Source organism: Drosophila melanogaster, chromosome 2L (genome assembly GCF_000001215.4).
Source record: "Drosophila melanogaster chromosome 2L".
Lineage (NCBI taxonomy): Eukaryota > Metazoa > Arthropoda > Insecta > Diptera > Drosophilidae > Drosophila > Drosophila melanogaster.
In genome coordinates, this window is record NT_033779.5 from 4,992,714 (window position 1) to 5,012,142 (window position 19,429).

A 19,429-nucleotide genomic window follows, 5' to 3' on the forward strand; every position below is an offset into this window, starting at 1 on the left:
GTCGTTTTTCAATCAGTTGTCCAGTTTTTGGGGCTGTAATGGGAATATTTATTTATTTATTTGGTAGAAAAACAAAATGGTTTTACTTTTATAAGAGTTTATTTTTATTTGAAACTTTACGATCGTAGCCGACTTCTGTTGCTGTTGTGTCTCATTCATAGAGTTAAATACTTTTTAGAGCGCATCTTTTTTTTTTTTTGTTTCTGCATCGATCTCTGTTCATAGCAAACTCACTGCATTTCTGTGTAATTCTTGACCTGTTTTCTTGCGATTGCATGCGTAAAGTTGCACTAAATTATAGATAAACCCTCTAAAAGTTGCACTTAAAAATTTCGATCTTTCGTCAGGCGATGTCTTTGTTTATCTCACTTACGGTTTGTATACATACATATATATTCAAGTGTATTAATTTGCAAAAATATCTATTGGTATATAGTCTGATTTAGAAGAACGCCTAAGATGCAGTTGTCGGATAAACTGCACACATGCACATATGTATGTAAGTACGTCTATATGGGGATTCCATCGAAATACGCAAGTCAAACGGAAAGTTCTTCAACAATCAGCAACAAAGAGTTACAGTAGTAATAATAATAATAAACATTTAAGCTACAATTGTGATGACACTCGCAAATGCCTTGGCCTCAAATAAATTTGCATTAAATATTTGATTTAATTTCATGTAAAATGCTTACAAATTAATTGTACAATGTGAAACAAGGCCATGTATGTAAATGAAGCGATAAAGCTGCTTTCAAAATTCTTTCTTCTTTTCTTCGTTATTTTTTATGATTTATTATTTATGATTAATGTCTGCATTCTCCTTCAGCATTAGGCGCGAGTTTAATGACTTACGGATCAGCTTACTTATAAGTATATATATATATTTTTGTTCTTTATTAAAAAATGCTAGAAAACACAAAAATCATTAGTTGTGGATTTTTACTTCATTTTTTATTTGATTTTTTCTTGTTTGTTTGTTTTTAAGAGTAATCTTAGTTCTTCTTGTTGTTTTATACAAAAAATCAACAAAATAGTAAAACTAAAACTAAAGCAAAGAATTAATTTAAAAAGGGTCACATGAAAACTAAGAAAGCTGAATAAATCGAAATGAAGATAGTTGATTCAAATCGGAAATTGCGTGGAACTCATAAGAAATTTATTTGCATTGCTGCGTCTATATAATCGTTTTCTTCTTAATTTCCCTCACTATATATGCTTTTTAAATGTTTCGTTCGTTAAAAACTTAAAGACACTTGGACAATGTTTGAAACTGCTACGAGTTGTTGGTTGATAAATTGTTTTGGGTCTCTTCAAATTTGATTTACAATTATCGATTGATGTTGATTGCAATTATACAATTAATATGTAAACATTGCTGCTAGACTTGTTATTTATTTAATGCCTGGATGAATATTAAAACCATTCAAATAATGCTTAATAAATAAATAAACATGTTTATTTGTGGTTGTTTCTCTTGCTAGTGCGGGTTCTTTACTTGTCCTTCTCAGACTCGGCAGCGGCCTCGGGCTTCTTGTTGCCAATGGGGATGGCCACTCGGATCCTGGAACACAAAAGCGATTTAGAATATCTTTCTTACGGAGATTTTAAATGGTTAAACTCACTTGTCGGTGATTTCTGTCAATTTGCTGCGCACCAGATCCAAGTGAGTGTCGATCGATTGCTTGTTGTTCTCGTAGACCTTGGGCAAGGTAAACAGCGAGACAAAGGCTGCACAAATATAGAAGATAATCAGTTCTGTTTTCGATTGGTTTAAGTTAATCCTCCACTTACCCAAGATGACCAGAGTCATGCCATTGAACCAGGCACCCACGTAGGTGAAGACCCACAGAATGACGCCGAACTTGATCGAATCGATGATATCCTCAACAAGAAACAGACGCCTCAGCTCGGAGATGAAGCCATTGATATGTGCCACAGCCACGCCGGCAATGTTCTGTACCTTTTCGTGCGACAGCGTCAGATCCAGCTCCAGGTAATCCCTGATTTCGTAAGGAGTTACGTTAGTTAAACTTTTTTTTTTGTTGGGAGACATCAGTCTACAATACTCACTTAAAGGGGTGACCCTCGTTTGTCTTTTGCACGGCCTGTGTCACAGATTTGTAGATTCTGAAGGCGACGGTGCCGAAGAGGGTTAGGAGCGACAAGTAGGCGAACACGCTGATCACCGAGAAGCTGGAGATGGCCGCCAGTGTGATCAGGCCAGCGCCGAAGACAATGCCGGATTTCTTCACATCGCGCCAGTAGATAAGGGATTCCACTGGAAAGAAGAGCAAATGGATCAATTAGAATCTGCTTTTGTCCACCATACACATTTGATTTTTCATTCCCAAATTATAACCCTCATAAACTGTGAAAAGAGACGAGATACGAGTGGAAAATGTGGACTGAGAATCCCCAAATATACGAAGCACACATACGTTCAGCGTCTCGCACGCATCTATGTACATATATCTTTTCAGCTGGCGGCAATTATGCAATCTATGAGATAAATAGATGAGATACAGATTCGAGAACTGTGGCACCATCTGCCGAGGTGGTAATTATCGTTAGCATTTGTTCAACGGCATGCAACTAAGCTCTGATACTATAATATCTGAACCCAAGCACCCCCTTTTCTCAGCCCGGTTGGTTCACTCACACAATCTGTTCGACATTTTTCGGGTATTCAAGTTTTCGGGTTTTCCAACGGATCGTTCGCGGTGCTCCTACGTTTGACGTTCGCTGCCAAGTTCTACACACTAGAGAAGTATTATTTGGCGTCTGCTGGTCGGGGGCAGAACGTATATGAAAATGTCTAGAAGAAGAGGGCCAAATTGTCCGGACCCAGCCGGAAAACAAAAGAGAGCCGTAAAGAGCATAGCTACCAAGTGGAAAGAGCGATGGCAAAAGAGTGTTTGAGTGGCGAACGGATATGGAAATGGCAGTCGCAAACGCTTATAAATCGATTGTCCAGCTCGTGCCGGAATGTATCTCTTGGATTCGGATTCAGTCGCTGACGTAAACACCTCTCCATCTGCTATAACTTGGCCATCGGATCGGGCTTCATTCGCTTTCGTCGGATTTGCCGATAAGAAGTCACTGCCCCGCGGCGTCTGGGTTAACCCAATTAAGATATGTACTAAAACAAACAAATCGTCTATAAATACACATCTCAAGTGTTGGAAATAGGGGATTTGCCAACTCATTAAGTGGTCATTAGTTTGAACTGATTTGTTAGGTTGCTCAGGTAGCAAGCTACTTAGGGCAATCCAGTAAGGTGCTACCCGCAAGGAAATGATATATGACCAATAATTAACGACAAGCATTTATTATTTTATAGTACCATTGGGTTTGGCCAACACATTAATATGCTTATGATAGTATGCTTGCTTGGAGATTAATTGAAATCTATATATTAATCCTCAATAAAAATGGTATATAAATAGTATAAATGGTATATCACTTTAGAATACACCTAAACAAATAGCATATAGATAGATATACGAAAAGTCTGCAAGCTGGGTAAACTAGTTTCAGATTCGAATTCGTCTAAGTTGCCAGGCCAGACTCGATCTGAGGGGTATATTATGTAAATATGGGTGAAATAAATTAGAAAGGAGACGCACAATAGTGATGAGATGGCAGCGTCTGAGGCCCTTAGCTTGGTGAAAAGACTGAGAAAGCTCTCTGATGGGAGAAAGTTACCCGAGTACCAATTGAATCGAAGAGTTCGTTACAATTGCAACTGGAATCCCGCTGAAGATTTCTTTGGTTGGAACTGGTTTGGTTTCGTTCGCCTTGAAACCCGTTTTGGCCGAAAGTGAAGTGCAGCCTCATCGGGACAGCAGAACACGAATGTAGTGATAGAAAATAATTACCGAAAAGAAGGCAGATAAGAGCGACTGGCACTGATAACGTATATCAAGTACCTGCTATTTAGACACTTGTTTAATAATTCAATTTAAAATTGCCAATGCAAGCTGGATTTATGATGATGGGCGAGCATTTTCTGTTGATTGCTGGTTGCCAAGCACTCAGTTCACAACGTGGCACAAAATGAATATATATGAAATTAGCACTGTGTCTAGAATGGAAGCGAAAAAAAATTTGCATAGCGAAGGCTGGATTTCATTGGATAGTGATTTTTGGTTATGACTTTCATTGAACATTTTAGCCACGTTGGCGCTGATGATATTCCGCTGCTGACGTTGGCAGCAATCACTGCTCCGCTCCATAAATACATTTTATTCCACGACCCCCCGAAGATAAGACCCTCGTTGTGTTGCTATTGTTGTTTTCATGTGGGCTTTAAGAACCTAGAGTGGTCAACGTGGACCAGCAGCCAGGTGATAGTGAAAGCGGAGATAGCTCCCTGATGGTTTCCCAATTGGTATTACCTGGTCCGCGTTCTGGAAGCGGCTGAAAATTGCCATTGGAGTTGTTGCGTGAGTAGCGTTTGCTGCCGCCTGCCATTTTTTTGTGTATTTTAAAAACAGTTAGCTTGGCGCCAAAATGTATGCAAAGCGGGCTGGACTTTCGCGTGTCTAGGCTTAATTACAGCGATAAAGTTAGTTAGTTGGCTAGTCACGCACACACACAACCACTGGCACACGAATGGGACGATTCGGCCGACCGTCTGAATCGAGCGCAGCAAAAGAACTGGAAGAAGTTTGAGCACAAATTAAACCAACAAGCCTCCAATTTGCCGTCGCATATGGGGAACTGCTTGGATAGAGCGAGCGGGACAGCGATTGTAGCGGGTGGGGGAGCAAGAGAAAGGCAGAGCGAGAGGGCGCGAGAGTGGCGGCAAACAAGTTTTTTAGATTCAAAAAGCAGTGGGAGCCCCATCAAGCAGTGCACAGTGGGCACGCCAGCAATCCAATCGATTAATGGACTACATATGCAATTTAATGTTTCCAATAAACACCATTAAAGTCTATAAAATGTGTATTCGTTCTTGATGGTAGATTTGTTTTTTCATAAATCAGAAGATTTTGTTATATCCGCTTACAAACCAATCAAGACAACCCACTGTGCGGTAGAAGAGAGCTCTCCATTGGAGAGCGGGAGAGAGCAAGAGAGACGATCCGCATTGAAAGTAAAAGATAAGGCGCAGTAACAACAACAAATCCGGCATGGGGGCCGCAAGGGGAGCAAGGGCTGTACGTATGTACATATGTCAGCAAACGTGTCAACCTCAACCACGAACTTGGACTCGCGATTCGGCTGTGTGGAGCCGAAGATTGGAGATTGGACTTACATACGTAGTGTTACGTTGAGTGACGTAGTGGGTGGGGTTTTGCGGTTGAATCATGAATCCGAAGCGTGACCAACAATGGCGAAATGCGGGAAATGCCAACACATACGATGGGCCTAAATCAATAAATTAAATCTGCACTCACATCGCCTAGCATTTGTACTGCTTATCGGGGCTCAATTGGGTTCAATGGACTGCTTGTGTCAGTTTGACAACCACTGTGCGTGGCAATAACCAAAGCCGCGCTCAAATGAAAACGCAATAGGCGGGAAAACTGCGTACTGGCGAAATGCGAAAAAGCGTTAGTTAGTGACATCATCATTGGCAAACACTTAAATCCAACCCCAATCACATCTAACGCTTTTGCGTTGCTTTCCAACATTTTTATTTGGCGCGTTTGAATGAGTAAGCTGTGTTTCAAATGATATCATAGCAATGCTCGCTGACATAATTCCTAAATGCGCGACAACAAACGTACATATGTACATAGATGCAATTATTGTGTGCACCTGACATTGTCAGAAAGTCTGCAGAATTGCATAAGGCAATTATAGAATAGCAGCGCATTGAAGCGAACAGAAAATAATAAAATAACCCAGAAAGTACAATAATAATATGCAAAAAAAAATTCAAGGTTTTTTTTTGGTATATATATATCCACTCACGCACGCACCCCCCACTTGAAACCGCAAAAAAGTTCCATGTTTGGCGAGCCACTTTGGCTTATCAACCCAAGTTGCCCAGGGGGAAGTGCTGATAATAGAAAATTCTTCTGAGACTAGAAATTGTTTTAATTGTTTCGCACAGTAATCATAAATGAAAAATTGTCACCATTGATACAGCTTTTCTATGAACTTATTGATAACAAGTTATCAATGATACCAAAAATATTCACGTAACTCCTATCTAATCGAATATTAAACAAGTGGACTTATTAGCCCTCTACGCCAAAATTACTCTTTCCAATTTTTCCTTAAGTCCTCAACATTTTTCCTAAGACACTAAAAAGAATATTTATAAATAAATTATAGCTGCATTTAGAGAGAGGGGCTGATTTGAAAAGAGAGGAAAAGAGAGAGCACGAGGCGAGGCGAGAAATAAAAGAAATTTCCCCAAGGGAAATTCCGTTTCATTCGATTTTCAGCTGGCCATGCGGTCGGCCCTCATATCTAGCCAAACCCTATATGTACATTTATATGAACATATAATAATGGAATTCTTCCGCAACAATTTTCATTTAATTTTACTTACACGACTCGCGGTTCAGGGGCAAGTCTTTGAGTTCGCCCAACGATTGCAGCAGACCCTGCAGCTGTTCCAGACCAGCAGCCATCGTATCTTATTGTGTTGGGATTGACTGGATTAACTGAGTATATACGGTTTTAGTAATATCACTAAAGCTTTTCGCCCGACTGCAAGTGGAAGACAAAATTGGAAATGTAGCGAAAGTTCGGACGACTTTTTCGCGCGGTTCACGGATCGAGGAAATGCGAATAATGCAACCGCGGGCATTAACATTAGCCAACTGAACGATCGCGGGCCAGAGCCGAAGACGATCGGATCCGACCTAGACGAAAGATATAGAACCCGGCCGAGAGTTCCTCGCACCCGCTGGCGGAACTGATATGGAAAGTGCCAGCCAGTCGACGGGGCCAGATAATAGGATAGGATTAATATTATTATATTATTTCATTCACCGCTGATTTATTTGCTTTGCGACGATAACCGCATTGGCTAGGTAGGTGCACGTCTTGATATTGAATGTGATACAGTGGTCGCTGGCTATGAGAGATTAGTTGGCTTCTTTAGGTTACTAAAATGGCCAATAGAGCAGAGTGTACCAAATAATAGGTGTTTGAAAGTAGGCAATGATAGTTAGTTCCTATACAGAATTATCTTTCTGGAACTTTACACTTTCTAGTGACCACTGTATCCACATTTGCATATATTGTCAGCGTTAGGGCACCTATCCAAGTTATATAATTAGAAAAGTATCCGCACAAAAAACACGAAAAATTCCGCGAGTTTTTCTGGGGCGGGGGCACACAGATTCTGAATCGGAATAATGTCGAATGCTAAATGCTGCGACGACAATGACAGAGGCGCGGATACGTGTTTTCTGTCAGCTGCAAGTGCAGGTCATTCTACGAGTTCAAACAGCTGACACAATCCGTGGCATTCGCAGTGTAGAAAGGGTATCCTCATCCCGCACAGACACTGGCACACACTTTTAACCAAACGCACGGGCACGCAGAGTGCGGAAAGAACCATTTACCGATCTTGTTTTCGTGGTCGCGTTCTCGTGTTTGTTTTCTCGATCTCGATCTCGATCTGGACCTAGATCCCGACTCTGGGGCAATGTGACGTTGTCAAAGTCCGTACATCAACTAAACTACAATTAATTTCAGATGCGCTCAGCTCGTCGCAGGGCGAAGCGAATACACACATGCCCACACGAACACAAGCGCACACACACACACGCTGAAATTACACACGCAGGTACCCAACGCAGAGAACAGCTGCGAGCAATGAAATAGGTTCACTTTTGTCAAGTAAATGTAACACGATGAAAAACCATATGGGATTTTATGTTTAGATTAAAAGGCAATGGAGATTCTTTCTTTCTGTCTCAGCTTCATATGTTTAAAAATAATTACTTTTATAATTTCCCCCACATTTTACAAAACATTTAAAAGCTCTTCAATAAATCCACAATACGTGAAACTAATTCCTTATCCGAAGATCACTAACATCTTGGCCCTTACTGTAGGCAAATAAGGGAAGAGGAAAGGGCCAATGGCGAATTTCGGAAAGCTAGGTAGCCGACTGATTTTCTCCCGAACATGTCTCTGCACGCCACGATCACCGGGAACAGGTAAAAGGAATCACAGCGAGCGAATGTCCAGGGGAGAAGATGGAAGAGCAAAAGGAAGCTGAACCGAATCGGTTAACCCGATCTATAGGTCATACAAATGCGAATCGGTTATAATTTACAGCTACAGTGAAGGTAAACAAATTGTCAAGATGTTGGGTTAAAGTAGGGGTAGTCTATACTATGCATTTATAGAGATTCCGCAGCTTACAATTGCTTTTAATGTACTTAAAATCTAGCCAATTATTGTATTGATCGCTATGGATTTAACATATCGAGTGCACACTGTTCCAATACTCTGTTGGTCCCCAGTTCAACTGCTTGACCGCCCAGTGCAGCCTACATCGCAATGTTTAAATGTTAAACCGCACGGCTAGCAGATCAACACCAACAACAGCAACACCAACCCAAAGATAATGCCAACGACAGCAACAAATGACAGCGAATGGCTGAAATACTTAGCTAAAATGCTAAAATTAGCAAGCAACTGTGAGTTTGAACATTGACGCCGGCCGGGTAGTCAGCATCCAAAGGGGGTGCGAACGGGACAGAACGAGATTGATGAGAGCAGTAATGAATGAGATTCAAGGTTAACGATTTCGCGCCTTGAAGAAGCTGCTCACTGCTTATTTTCAATTGTGAGCTGCTTGCAGCAAGCAGTGCGAACTGCTTACACAAAAGCGCTCGAAATTTAAAATTTAGAATGTACCTATTTTCACTTTTTGGGATCTGACGTCAGCATCGATAAAACCAAAAGCTCTGGGTGCTCATGACTTGGCGACTTAACGACGACCCTTATCTTAAATTTCTAATTGCAGACCAGTTATCGCTTGCCAACGAATTAAGTCATTTCTACTGGCTTATCATTGTTATTTGTGCGGTTTTTCTAATTTTGCTTTTTGCACTTGAATGCAAATTTTTCGCATATATAAATAATCTTTTTTTTCGGCGCTGAATTAACAAAGGCCAGAAAAATGCCGTCGATGATCTAATCGATTTCGCCTGGAAGTATAAAATTAAATATGTATACAGACAACAAGAAAACTTGTCGTCCGCGGCACGTAGCATTTCTCTTTTTGGCCGTTACTCATTCGAGTTCTTAAGACAGTTCAAGAATTTAATGAAATAAATACCTAAAAACCGTTGGTTTAGATAGTTATATCTTTAAAATTAATACCAATGTAGTCATGGCTAAAAACTGAAATCATAGTCATTTCGATATTTAAATACGAAATATTCATAATATATCAAAATTTCACCACTTCGAATGGAAAGCACAAACTAGAACAATGGATGACTAATCATGATTCTGAACGCTAGACTGGCTGCGAAAACACCAATGTCTAATTAACAGTTTTACATTCACCGCCCGCTTGGCTTTTCTCTGCTGGAGAATGCTAATGTGGGCCGACTTCCGACTGACTGCCTCGTTTATTCAAGTATTCGAGTGCCCACAGTGGGCAGTCCACGGCGAGCGGCACTTAAGCTCCTAACCATGTCCAAATTGGGCACCGCACTCGGGCTGAAAGCCCGGAGAAATCCATCAGCGCCACAGGTTCATGTCTAGCCACTCGTGCAAATTGTATTTTGGCCAATAGAGGAGAATCATGTGGAAAAGAAGGGGAAGCAGATTTTTGCAAATTTTGGAAGTGGCTGGGTAATGAAATATTGATATTCTAGAGAGCTTGCTGCTTTTCTTATAGTATATGTCAGTAATATACATATGTACACTTAAACTTAAACCATGATGAATAGCTAGACAATAAATATTTACGACATCTAGATGCAATAATGAGTTAGTAGCGATGTAAAATTAATTGGCCCATTAAACTATTTTAGTTTGACTTAAGTAGAAAATCAAGGCACCGATTTTCTTTATACTGTTAGTAGATTTATTGATAGCAATTCGAGATTCTGAGCATCACAAATGTAATAAAAAAGCGATTTAATTCAAAGCCAAAGTCCAGCCTTTGAAGTGACTAAGGAATGCACAGTCCGAGTGCATGGTTAATGAGTGATTTTTAATAATAACTAAAGTCGTCAGACGGCGACCAAATTAAATGCGAATTAGTCATAACAAACGCAAATAATTTTTAATAAAAAGCGGTGCACTAAGTGAGTATAAGTACATATGTACACAGTTTTATACAGACAAATACATACTAGTACCTATAGAAAGTGCATGGAGCGTTAGACTGAGCTCAGATTGCATGCGAGGCCTTTGCCCCCCAGTTTTGTGGTGGGGAAAACGGCAGACGCCCCATATCAGTTCGAGATTTTCAGTGGTAAAGTGTTTTTGTGAATATGCAACACTAGAGGAGCTTCTCAAAATCGAAAATTTTAAATGTCCTACAACTAAGTATGAATTTAAAAGAAAATGTTTGGCATTTGCTGTATAACTTGACTATCTTTCACAAGTCAAAATATAGTTCTGGTTAAGTGGTTCTACTGTAGTGGACGGCACTGTGCCGTTTGGCGGTATTGCTGGGTTGGCTTAGCATGCGATCCGATTACGGTTACCGCTCACCGCATCAGTGCAAATCGTTTGGCTGTCGGGTAACTGAACTATATGAAAACGACGGCTAATTGCAATGCGACTGGACTTGCAACCGAATATATGAAAAGAATGGCAGCGAGGGGTGGGGGCTGCAAAGTGAGGGGGCGTGGCAGCAACCACCATGAGCATTACAGAAAATTCAAATTATTTACTATGTACCCTCCAGGTGAAAGCTGCACCAAACATGAAACTAAACTTTACAGTGTAGTTACAAAGAAGAAAATGTTGCTTAAATTTATATATGTATTTCAGTAATAAATTCATCAATAAGAGGAGAGGTTTAAATACGTACTATACATATGTACATATATATGCGTACAGTTAAAACGTTTTGAATGTTATCCGCATCGGGGCATCCCCCAATACATGTAATATTGCCCTAGAAAAGTACAGAGACAATGCAGAGTGGAGCACTCGAAAGGATATGCGGAATAATGTGGCATACTTTCTGGGGCACTGCTTGCAGCAAAGGAATATGAAAACAACAACAGCAACAGCAACAGCGGGAGCACAAAGCTTGTCATTTGTACTTGTGCTCGTAGGCTCTTAACCAAATGGGGGAGCAAAACAAAGCCAACAGCAATAATAACAACAACGAAAAAGGACAAAAAAGAACAATGGGGGTGGCTCGATGACATCATCATCATAATCATATAAAACGCATATTGACAATCGTTTCGTAGGATTTGTACAGTTACAGTTTTCAGCGCACAGGTTGGGCGGTCAAGCAGCAGAGTCGCGGGCACAGTTTGGTCTGCACTGGACTTACCTTGCGGGTGCAAACGTTCGGGCTTAAACCAGGCATCTGCAAATAGGCGATTGATATATTGATTTTCGTTAGTTTAGCGGTTAGTCGAGGTGCGAAAAGGTAATGAAAACAGGAGGGATAGGAGATGGCGTGCAAAACAAATGCTCAGTGCACAAGCAGTTAGTCAGAGTTAAGGACCAAGCAGTTAAAGCAGTACTACAATTTAAATTTTAAAGCAAAATCAGTTAAAATACACAAAAGCGTTGAAAACCACTTGTACAACACAGTATATACAAATATATTATATGGACAAATTATACAATCCTTAAGCATAAAACTACCACCCAGGCCACCGTTGACAGAGGTTAGTTTTGTTGTTTTTCCAACTTATTTCACAAATGCGGGGTGAGTTTCGTTTTTTTTTTTTTGGGGAATTTCGTTTTTCCTTTTTCTTTTAACTTACTGGGATCGAGTATGGAGCAAATCAATGGGCGCTGCTTGCACACGCCATTCTGACCGGTTTCACCAAATGCGGACATTATGCTGGTTTTAATTTGGGTTTTGCTTTTTGCTTAGCACACTTCTTCGTTAGCACTACGAGTTATCCTTTTTATTGGACAGTAACTTTTCCGTTATATTCGATTGTTTTCGTTGAGCAAAGCGCAGCGCAGAAAGAGAGCGGAGAGAACGAACGGGTATTACGACGTTAAGGTATTACGCTATAAGAATTTTCCACTTCCGTGTGGCGACCTCACGACGCGTATAGAGACTGAAACGTATTGGGAGAAGCTTTGCCGCGAAAAGCAGGCCGGGCGTTACCCCCGTCCCATCCCCCCTGTAAAGGACAACCCTAGGCTCAGAGCGGCGGCGCCGAGAGAGAGAGAGGATGTCTAAACTGACCCCCGCTGCGCACACTACAAACTACAGTGGAGCTTCCTAACTTACTGACAAAGCGAGTCCCTGGAAGTGTTTTCTTCAAAAATGTATGCAAAAGAATTTTTTAAAAAGCTTAAAATCGTAAGAAATTGAGATCTTTTGTTATAAAAAGTTTTTGAATTAGTTTGTTTTGAGGATTTGATTAGTCTCTAGCATGTGTCCACTGTAATCGCCCGGCAGGGCTGAAGGCGGTGCGGATTCAATGAGAGGGCAGCCGCAAGTCTCGCCAAGTTGAGCAACCGTGCTTAGCCCTGAACTCGGTGGCTCGGCAGTAGCATTTGATGTGCCGCCGAGTTTGGGGAAAGCTCGCTAGCTGGGGGCCATCGATTTCACCTATTGCAGCTGACCCGCTGCTTGGTGAGCGGAGAGTTTTTCCGGGCGGAGACTTTTCTTGGCTTTCCGCGCAGCGCATGCGTTGGCTTCCGCAGGACTCTTGTTGTTTTCGTTCGACACCCAACGAGTGGGCCGGAAATTACCAGACGCTGCAACTTTTGGGTGCGGTGGGTGCAGATGCTGTTGCTATCGCCCGCACACAGCCCAACCGCCAGCTTGCCCTTTGACCCCGCCCTGCAGTTGCGTGCGGCGCGAGAATTAGATGGGAAATCAATCAAATGGGAATCGGAAAGCAACGCATTTTTCTGGCCATTGGTTGTCTGGGCAATCATTGCTATGTTTTGCTAAATTTTATACTTTTGGCCAACTTTCGACCAAGTTATGAGACAAATATTTGACGCATTCCACATGAGATGTGCTGTCAAAATGGCAAACTTCTTTGACGGTTTAGCACAGTTCTGTCCGAATGAAATCGATATGTTGGCAGGAGAATGAAATACGGAAGCATGTTTTCCGAAACAATTTCCCAGGGAAAATTATACCAAAGCTTTCGCACTACGTTCTTTGATACTGATAAATTTGACCTACTTTATAAGTAGGCGAAACCTGTGACAATATATGGAATTCCTTTGAAAAATCCTATACTATATAAAAACCTATACTGCGGTAAAAAGGTAAAATGCAACCAAAAATGATACATCGGTTTATTTTTCATCAAAAGAGAAAATCACTTATTCGAAATAATCCACATATATTGTCGAGAAGAGTAGCCTTGTCCATATTGGTTTTTAGGTTAAATTTGACCCACGCACCATAACTTTCTTAATATAGGCAACTCTCGTCTGGTTGGAAACATGTGTTCTTTTTGTGGCCCCAAAAAAAAGCGATTCCCCCACTTAATCGATCACTGGCCGCGTGGGAGATGCAATTAACCAAAAATAATTAAAAAAAAAAAAACACACACATTGTTTACTCGGCTCCACTCTTCGGATTTCCGCCTTTGTTTACCGATCAACACAACGCACAAGTAAAATTAAAATAAATTCTATATCTGCGGTCAGGATGGTATTGTTATATGTAGTTATAATACACAAATGTGTAAAGTTAAAATGTGACGATATCGCGGGAGCTGTCAGTGAACTACAGTTGATTGCAACTATGACCGTTGGCGATAATGGGGGTGCGATAAGGTGGATGCTAAACGAGAGGGGAAGATGCAATTGAGAAATCCGTTTCGGATGCGAGAGTCCAAAGCGAAATCAATGGCAAATTGAAAGACAAAAGCGCAGCGAAAGAACAAAAGAACAAGGCAAATATGTGCGCTACAGCTACAGCTGGTAGTGGAATAACAAAAATAGCCGCATAATCGCACTAAAAGGATGGATGCAACCCAGACTGGCAGACAGAGGCGTCAATGGAAATCACTAATTGGAAAATATTTTTCCGCAGTTGCTGGTCGCCTGCTGCATGCCGTGAAAAACTCGCATTCGCCGCGAGGGAGACGAGAATTGAATTATTCGCTGGCCAAATTAGCGCACTGTCGAAAGGTAGTAGAAATGGGAATGGAAACGTGAGATTGCCAAATAGTAGCAGAGATTACTACGCAACAATAAATTACTTTGCCGCAAATTGCTTTAATGGACACGAAGCTGAAACACAGAAAACACAAAAAAAAGAATCGCAATGAAATAAAGCGAAATATGATGAACGGACATGTGTACGTCAATGGTGGGTACACTCTATATATATATACATATACATATATTATATATAGACCAATATAGAGCTTTTGGAATGGAGAAGCTACTGAGCTACTGAGCAGCTGATTCACGCCGGTTAAGTATCTCGGTAATGGTGAAACCAGCTTCGAGAATGTTGCCCCCTTTTTCGTATCTACTATACCCGGCGTGATGAGTTGCCCAGTTGGGATTAGTTATGCAATTTACCTTCTTTTCACCTCTGTCTGCTCATCTAAGGTTTGCCTATCTGTTTTACGATTCACCTTCCTATCTATTTAATTGTTTCTGTTTGCTTTGTTGGAAACAATAAACGTTAGGAGCATCAAACGGTTAATAAATAATATCCATTTCATATTCATAATATATTTGATTATTCACTGTTTCTACCTGCAAATCATATTGCTTTTATAAAAGTAGTTTCTTGCAGTAAATTAGCGGGTTGCCTTTAGCGAACGATCCCTGTATTAAGCAGTCATATTTCTGTTCGTGGCATTCAAATGAGTGTGAATCACGCGGTGACGATCGATTGCGAAAAATCTATGAAAACTATGAGAAAGCCGGCAAACAATGCGGCTGCTGTTCAAATCGAGAATGATTAATGTCAAGGGAAATGGAAAAGGAAGAAGAAAAGTCGGCCTCCGAAGAGAGTATCTTCTAGGCTATTAAATTTCACCGCATTGCGATATAAAATTCACTTAATAAGAGAGCTCCGCAAAAAACGATGACTCATGAGCAGAGTTGGAGGAAAAAAACCATACAAAAAAAAAAAAAAAATAATAATAATAAGAGAGTGGCGAATGACTAACGCACAAAACAAAATTAAATAGAAGGGGCAGCAGGCGATGGGAAAGGGCGTGGGATGCAAGGTGCGCCGCAAGGACACTGGGAACAAACATCAAAATGGTATTCAAATTACGACGGTGTACTATAATACTCGAATGACGACGGGAACACAACAAATTAATTAGAAACGCAATGATAACTGGTGTTGACTAGTTGCTATTTGCAGTGGCTAGACTCACCCAATCCGTATTTGCAGAAGATCTCCTCGACGGACGCAATCTTTGGCTGCGGCTGGGTCGATTCAACTGGCGCCACTGGCACAACCTTCGGCTTGGCCGGCTCCACCTTGGGTTTGGGTGGCTCTGGTTTCGGCTCGACTACGGGTGCGGCGATGGTGGGTGCCTTCGGCGCCTCCTGGACAGTGGGTTTGAACACCACCTCCTCGTCATCCAGGTCGGTTATCAAAGCGGTTGTCACGGGTACAGCCACTGGAACCGGCTGGGGTTTGGCAACTGGTACTGATACTGGTACTGCCACTGGAGCAGGAGCAACAGCTGGAGCAGCATCGAGAATGGGAGCTGGTGCGGGTGCTGGTGTGGGTGCTGAGCGTGGCTCCTCCTTAAAATCGCTGGCCAGATCTTCCGACGAGATGAACTTCTCGTTGTCCTGATCCTTGAGGGCATCTACAATGGGTTTCTTGGCCGGCGATGGTGTGTACGAGACGGACGGCGATTCAGTGTCGGAATCCTGGTTGGCCTTGGTCAATGGGGCGACAGGAGCTGCTGGGGCAGCAGTGGTTGGCTTGCCCAGGAAGTCATCCTCCTCGTCGTCATAGAAATTGGCCGTGGACGGTGCCGTTGGCTGGAAGGCCTGGAGTGGTGCCGATGGCTGGTCAGTGAAGCTGCCCAGGAGGTCCTCCTCGACAGGAAGCGGAGCTGGGACAGCAGGAGCTGGCGCCACTGGAGCTGGAACGGCCGGAGCATGATCGGGAACAGCTGGAGCTTGTGCTGGAATAACCGGAGCTTGAGCTACCGTCTCTGAGAATGGAGCCAGGGGAGCGGAGAAGCCCCGCTCGGCATTCATAAAGTCGGTGGTCAGTCCACTGATGCCCTGCTTCACCTCCTTGCCAGCGTCGCGCAGAAAGTCCTCGAAATCATCAGTCTTCTGTGCAAACTTGGTGTCCAAATCGAGTTTGGCATCCTTAGCGTCGGCGGCCAGGCGTTGGACAAACTCCTGCGCATCGCCAAAGTCCAACTTCTTTTGCTCGTTGGCGAAGTAGTGCTCCGTGTGGGCATTATCGTCCTGGGCACCACCACTCACATTGCCAGTATCGCCACCAAGTGCAGAGTCTTCGTAGGCACGTTGCGCCTGCTTGAAGATGTCCTCGTTGGTGGCAGCGGCCTCCTTTTTCAGTTCGTCGAAGTTCCGATCCATATTCTACAGTGTTTTGATTTCAAAATATAACACTTGTGATCAATAAGAAATTTTCACAGATGTGTTTGAATATCCTGGCCTTCTGATTGGAACTTCGCACACACACACACGTACGCACGCACACGACACACCCACACACACACGCACAGGCACCGAGCTACAGCTGATTTTGCCGGTTGAAATTAATATGATTTTTTTTAGCCGACTTAAGTGCCTTCTGGTGACTAAAAGGCCGCAATTCGCAGTGTTTTGTGCTCGGGAACGTTGAATTTAATTTGAACCACAGCGACTCTTTTACAGGCGCCGTCGATGCAGACGTTTGAAAAGTTTCAATGGACCTGCGCTAGAGGTGGCACAGCGGTCGATACTATCGATGACGCTCACAGCATAATTGCCTAAAAATGGACAAATACCTTGAACAGCCATGTTTCGAACCAAAGTTTTGATGTTGCCGGCATCTTTAGCCATGACATTAACCCAATGGCTCTGGCAAATTGGCTAAAATTCACGACAGCTAAAATTTGTTGTATGTATTTCCAGAAACTTCGCGCAATTCAGTTATGCCTAATGTTTGATTTATTTGTAAACATAACAACCATGCTCAGGCCGTCCACTTGAGGCAGCGCGTGTCCTGGTGCGTTTGCAGGCATCTAACGCAACAGTATCGCGTTCCGCAGGCGGTGCACGAGTACAACGAGAAGTTGCCGCAAACGGCGCAGAAATGCCGCAGTGGCTTTTGTGGAGCCGGCGCTGCGGCGCTCTCGTAGTTGGGCTGCTTGTCCTTGTCCTCCTCGAGCAGTTGCTGGAAGTTCTTGCGATACTTGACGAGAAAGTATTCGGCGCCCTTGCGCTTGCCTTTCTTCTCCTTGCCGGTCTTCAGGCTGTCCTGGAATTTGGGCAACTTCTTGGACATGACAAGGTCGGCGTGTGGGTCATCGTGGTAGTTGTCCTGCTCCAGAGCCTCCAAGGCTTTGCGGGCACGCCGCTGGCGGGCTGTGGAGTCCAGGACACGCTTCTTTTCAGCGTCCTTGATGCGGTTGGATTCGCGACCCGTCATGGTTGTTTTTAGGTTTTTACTTTTGGCTATTGGATTTTATGGGTTGTGTAGGTTCTAAGCGTCCTTGTCGTGCAGCGGAAAGCTTATCCGATCCATCAAGTCGTCCACTCGCGCCTGCAAAACTTCCACAATGTCCGTGGAGATAAACAAATGGTTCTCGTCCAGATCCTGGATAATGAATTTGCGTCCCAGAGCCAGTTTTTCGTCCAAGTGCAGCAGGAATTGTTTCATAGCAGGATCACTGCGGGGATTGGGTTGAATATAGCGAAACCAACGCATACCAAACGTATACCACTTACCACTCCACCAGCACTCCTTTCATAACATTTACCATGTTGCCAGCATTTGTTTGCCGAAATTAATAAACAATCTCACCAATTCTCAGAGCTGAATGACATATTCACAGTGAAACGTAGGCTAGAGGTGGCAGTCTTTACTATCGATATTTTTTTGACTTTACTTGATAATTTAATCAATAATTTCAGCATGGCAATATAATATTTACAATCAACGAAATATAACACATTGCTTTAAACCAGCACCCGATATTAACTATATTATGTTAGTTTCACCGTCGGAAGTTTCGTACTTTAAGAAATATAGCTATTTTGCCAGCCCTATCAGTGCTACTCACTACGAAAAGTAGACAGAAGTAGCGGGGTATTTGCCAGTCACACGGACAAACACCAAGGCAAAAGTGTGAGGAAATATTGAATTCCAAATTAAATTCCTAATTAAATCAGACCATAAGCACGCAATGGAAAGGCTGACCGGAAGGAATGTGGCACTACTGGTGCTGTGCCTGTGCGCCGGATACGCCCTGGTGTTCGCCGAGGGCGAGAAGGAGATACCGGTTACCAAATTCGGACAGAACATAGCGCCGACGATGACTTTCCTTTACTGGTGCGTTATATGCGGGGCAATTAACATAATTGATAACAATGACCTCTGTGTTTCTCACCATTGATTCGCCAAATAGCTACTCCTGCGGCTATCGCAAGGCGTTCGAGGACTACGTGGGCCTGCTGGGCGAGAAGTATCCGCAAATTCAGGTGAATGGCGGCAACTACGATCCGCCGGGTCTAAACTATTACCTCTCCAAGATGATATTCGCCCTGAAGATCATAATCATTGTGTCCGTGGTCAGTGCGGTCAGTCCGTTCACCTTCCTTGGCCTGAACACGCCCAGTTGGTGGAGCCACATGCAGGCTAACAAGATATACGCCTGCATGATGATCTTCTTCCTGGGCAACATGCTCGAGGCCCAGCTCATCTCGTCCGGCGCTTTCGAGATAACACTAAACGATGTGCCTGTGTGGTCGAAACTGCAGACGGGACGCTTTCCCTCGCCGGAGGTACTCTTTCAAATCATCGACAACCATCTGCAGTTCACCGAAAAGGTGCAGGAGAATCCGGACTTTGTTAAATAATAGCATTGGACTGACTGGACGGACGGAGGAGCGCGGAAAACAGCAGTTGGACAACACCAAAACAGCCGCAGACATCGATTTCCGGCTCTGAACCTAACTTAAACATAAGCTCTTGTCCCGACATTATCCACTTAGCTGTATTTCTGTTTTCACCCCAACTATAGCCTACTCTACACATCCTAAACGCATCCAATCCGAACCGAACAAAATCGCATTTGATCGGATTTAGATGGGATATAAAGTTCGCTTTAATTTCAATCAAACGAAATTTCTTGTGCAT

At 42.8% G+C, this 19,429-nt stretch overlaps 4 protein-coding genes across 16 annotated transcripts; 1 reads left to right on the top strand and 3 right to left on the bottom strand.

The window, feature by feature from the left end:
- Window positions 1-94: 94 nt before the first annotated feature.
- On the bottom strand, window positions 95-17,007 carry Rtnl1 (Reticulon-like1). 11 transcript variants are annotated; one of them, NM_001169406.2, is made up of 7 exons: window positions 13,732-13,852; window positions 11,901-12,061; window positions 11,459-11,494; window positions 2,074-2,281; window positions 1,795-2,003; window positions 1,626-1,731; window positions 95-1,564 (listed from the first exon to the last, which is right to left on the bottom strand). In NM_001169406.2, the coding sequence occupies exons 2-7, from the start codon at window positions 11,974-11,976 to the stop codon at window positions 1,495-1,497; spliced, it is 705 nt and encodes a 234-aa protein (NP_001162877.1). In that variant the 5' UTR covers window positions 11,977-12,061; window positions 13,732-13,852; the 3' UTR covers window positions 95-1,494. The 11 variants fall into 11 exon arrangements, with proteins under 11 accessions (NP_001162877.1, NP_995630.1, NP_001162876.1 ...); NM_001169405.2 differs by having other exon boundaries at window positions 928-1,564; window positions 13,715-13,852; NM_175970.3 differs by having other exon boundaries at window positions 928-1,564; window positions 13,671-13,852.
- A 210-nt stretch (window positions 17,008-17,217) lies between these two features.
- On the bottom strand, window positions 17,218-18,121 carry Tfb5 (Transcription factor B5). The gene is made up of 2 exons (NM_001144319.3): window positions 18,019-18,121; window positions 17,218-17,960 (listed from the first exon to the last, which is right to left on the bottom strand). The coding sequence occupies exons 1-2, from the start codon at window positions 18,051-18,053 to the stop codon at window positions 17,774-17,776; spliced, it is 222 nt and encodes a 73-aa protein (NP_001137791.2). The 5' UTR covers window positions 18,054-18,121; the 3' UTR covers window positions 17,218-17,773.
- CG31917 (uncharacterized protein) lies at window positions 17,218-18,121 on the bottom strand. Its single transcript, NM_135051.5, has 2 exons — window positions 18,019-18,121; window positions 17,218-17,960 (listed from the first exon to the last, which is right to left on the bottom strand). Exon 2 carries the CDS (start codon window positions 17,717-17,719, stop codon window positions 17,264-17,266), a length of 456 nt encoding a protein of 151 aa, NP_608895.1. The 5' UTR covers window positions 17,720-17,960; window positions 18,019-18,121; the 3' UTR covers window positions 17,218-17,263.
- An 87-nt stretch (window positions 18,122-18,208) lies between these two features.
- Window positions 18,209-19,414, top strand: SelT (Selenoprotein T). Of its 3 annotated transcripts, NM_001273140.1 has the most exons (3): window positions 18,379-18,418; window positions 18,471-18,622; window positions 18,699-19,414. In NM_001273140.1, the coding sequence occupies exons 2-3, from the start codon at window positions 18,477-18,479 to the stop codon at window positions 19,147-19,149; spliced, it is 597 nt and encodes a 198-aa protein (NP_001260069.1). In that variant the 5' UTR covers window positions 18,379-18,418; window positions 18,471-18,476; the 3' UTR covers window positions 19,150-19,414. The 3 variants fall into 3 exon arrangements, with proteins under 3 accessions (NP_001260070.1, NP_001260069.1, NP_608897.1); NM_001273141.1 differs by having other exon boundaries at window positions 18,209-18,622; NM_135053.4 differs by having other exon boundaries at window positions 18,379-18,622.
- The last annotated feature ends 15 nt before the right edge of the window (window positions 19,415-19,429 follow it).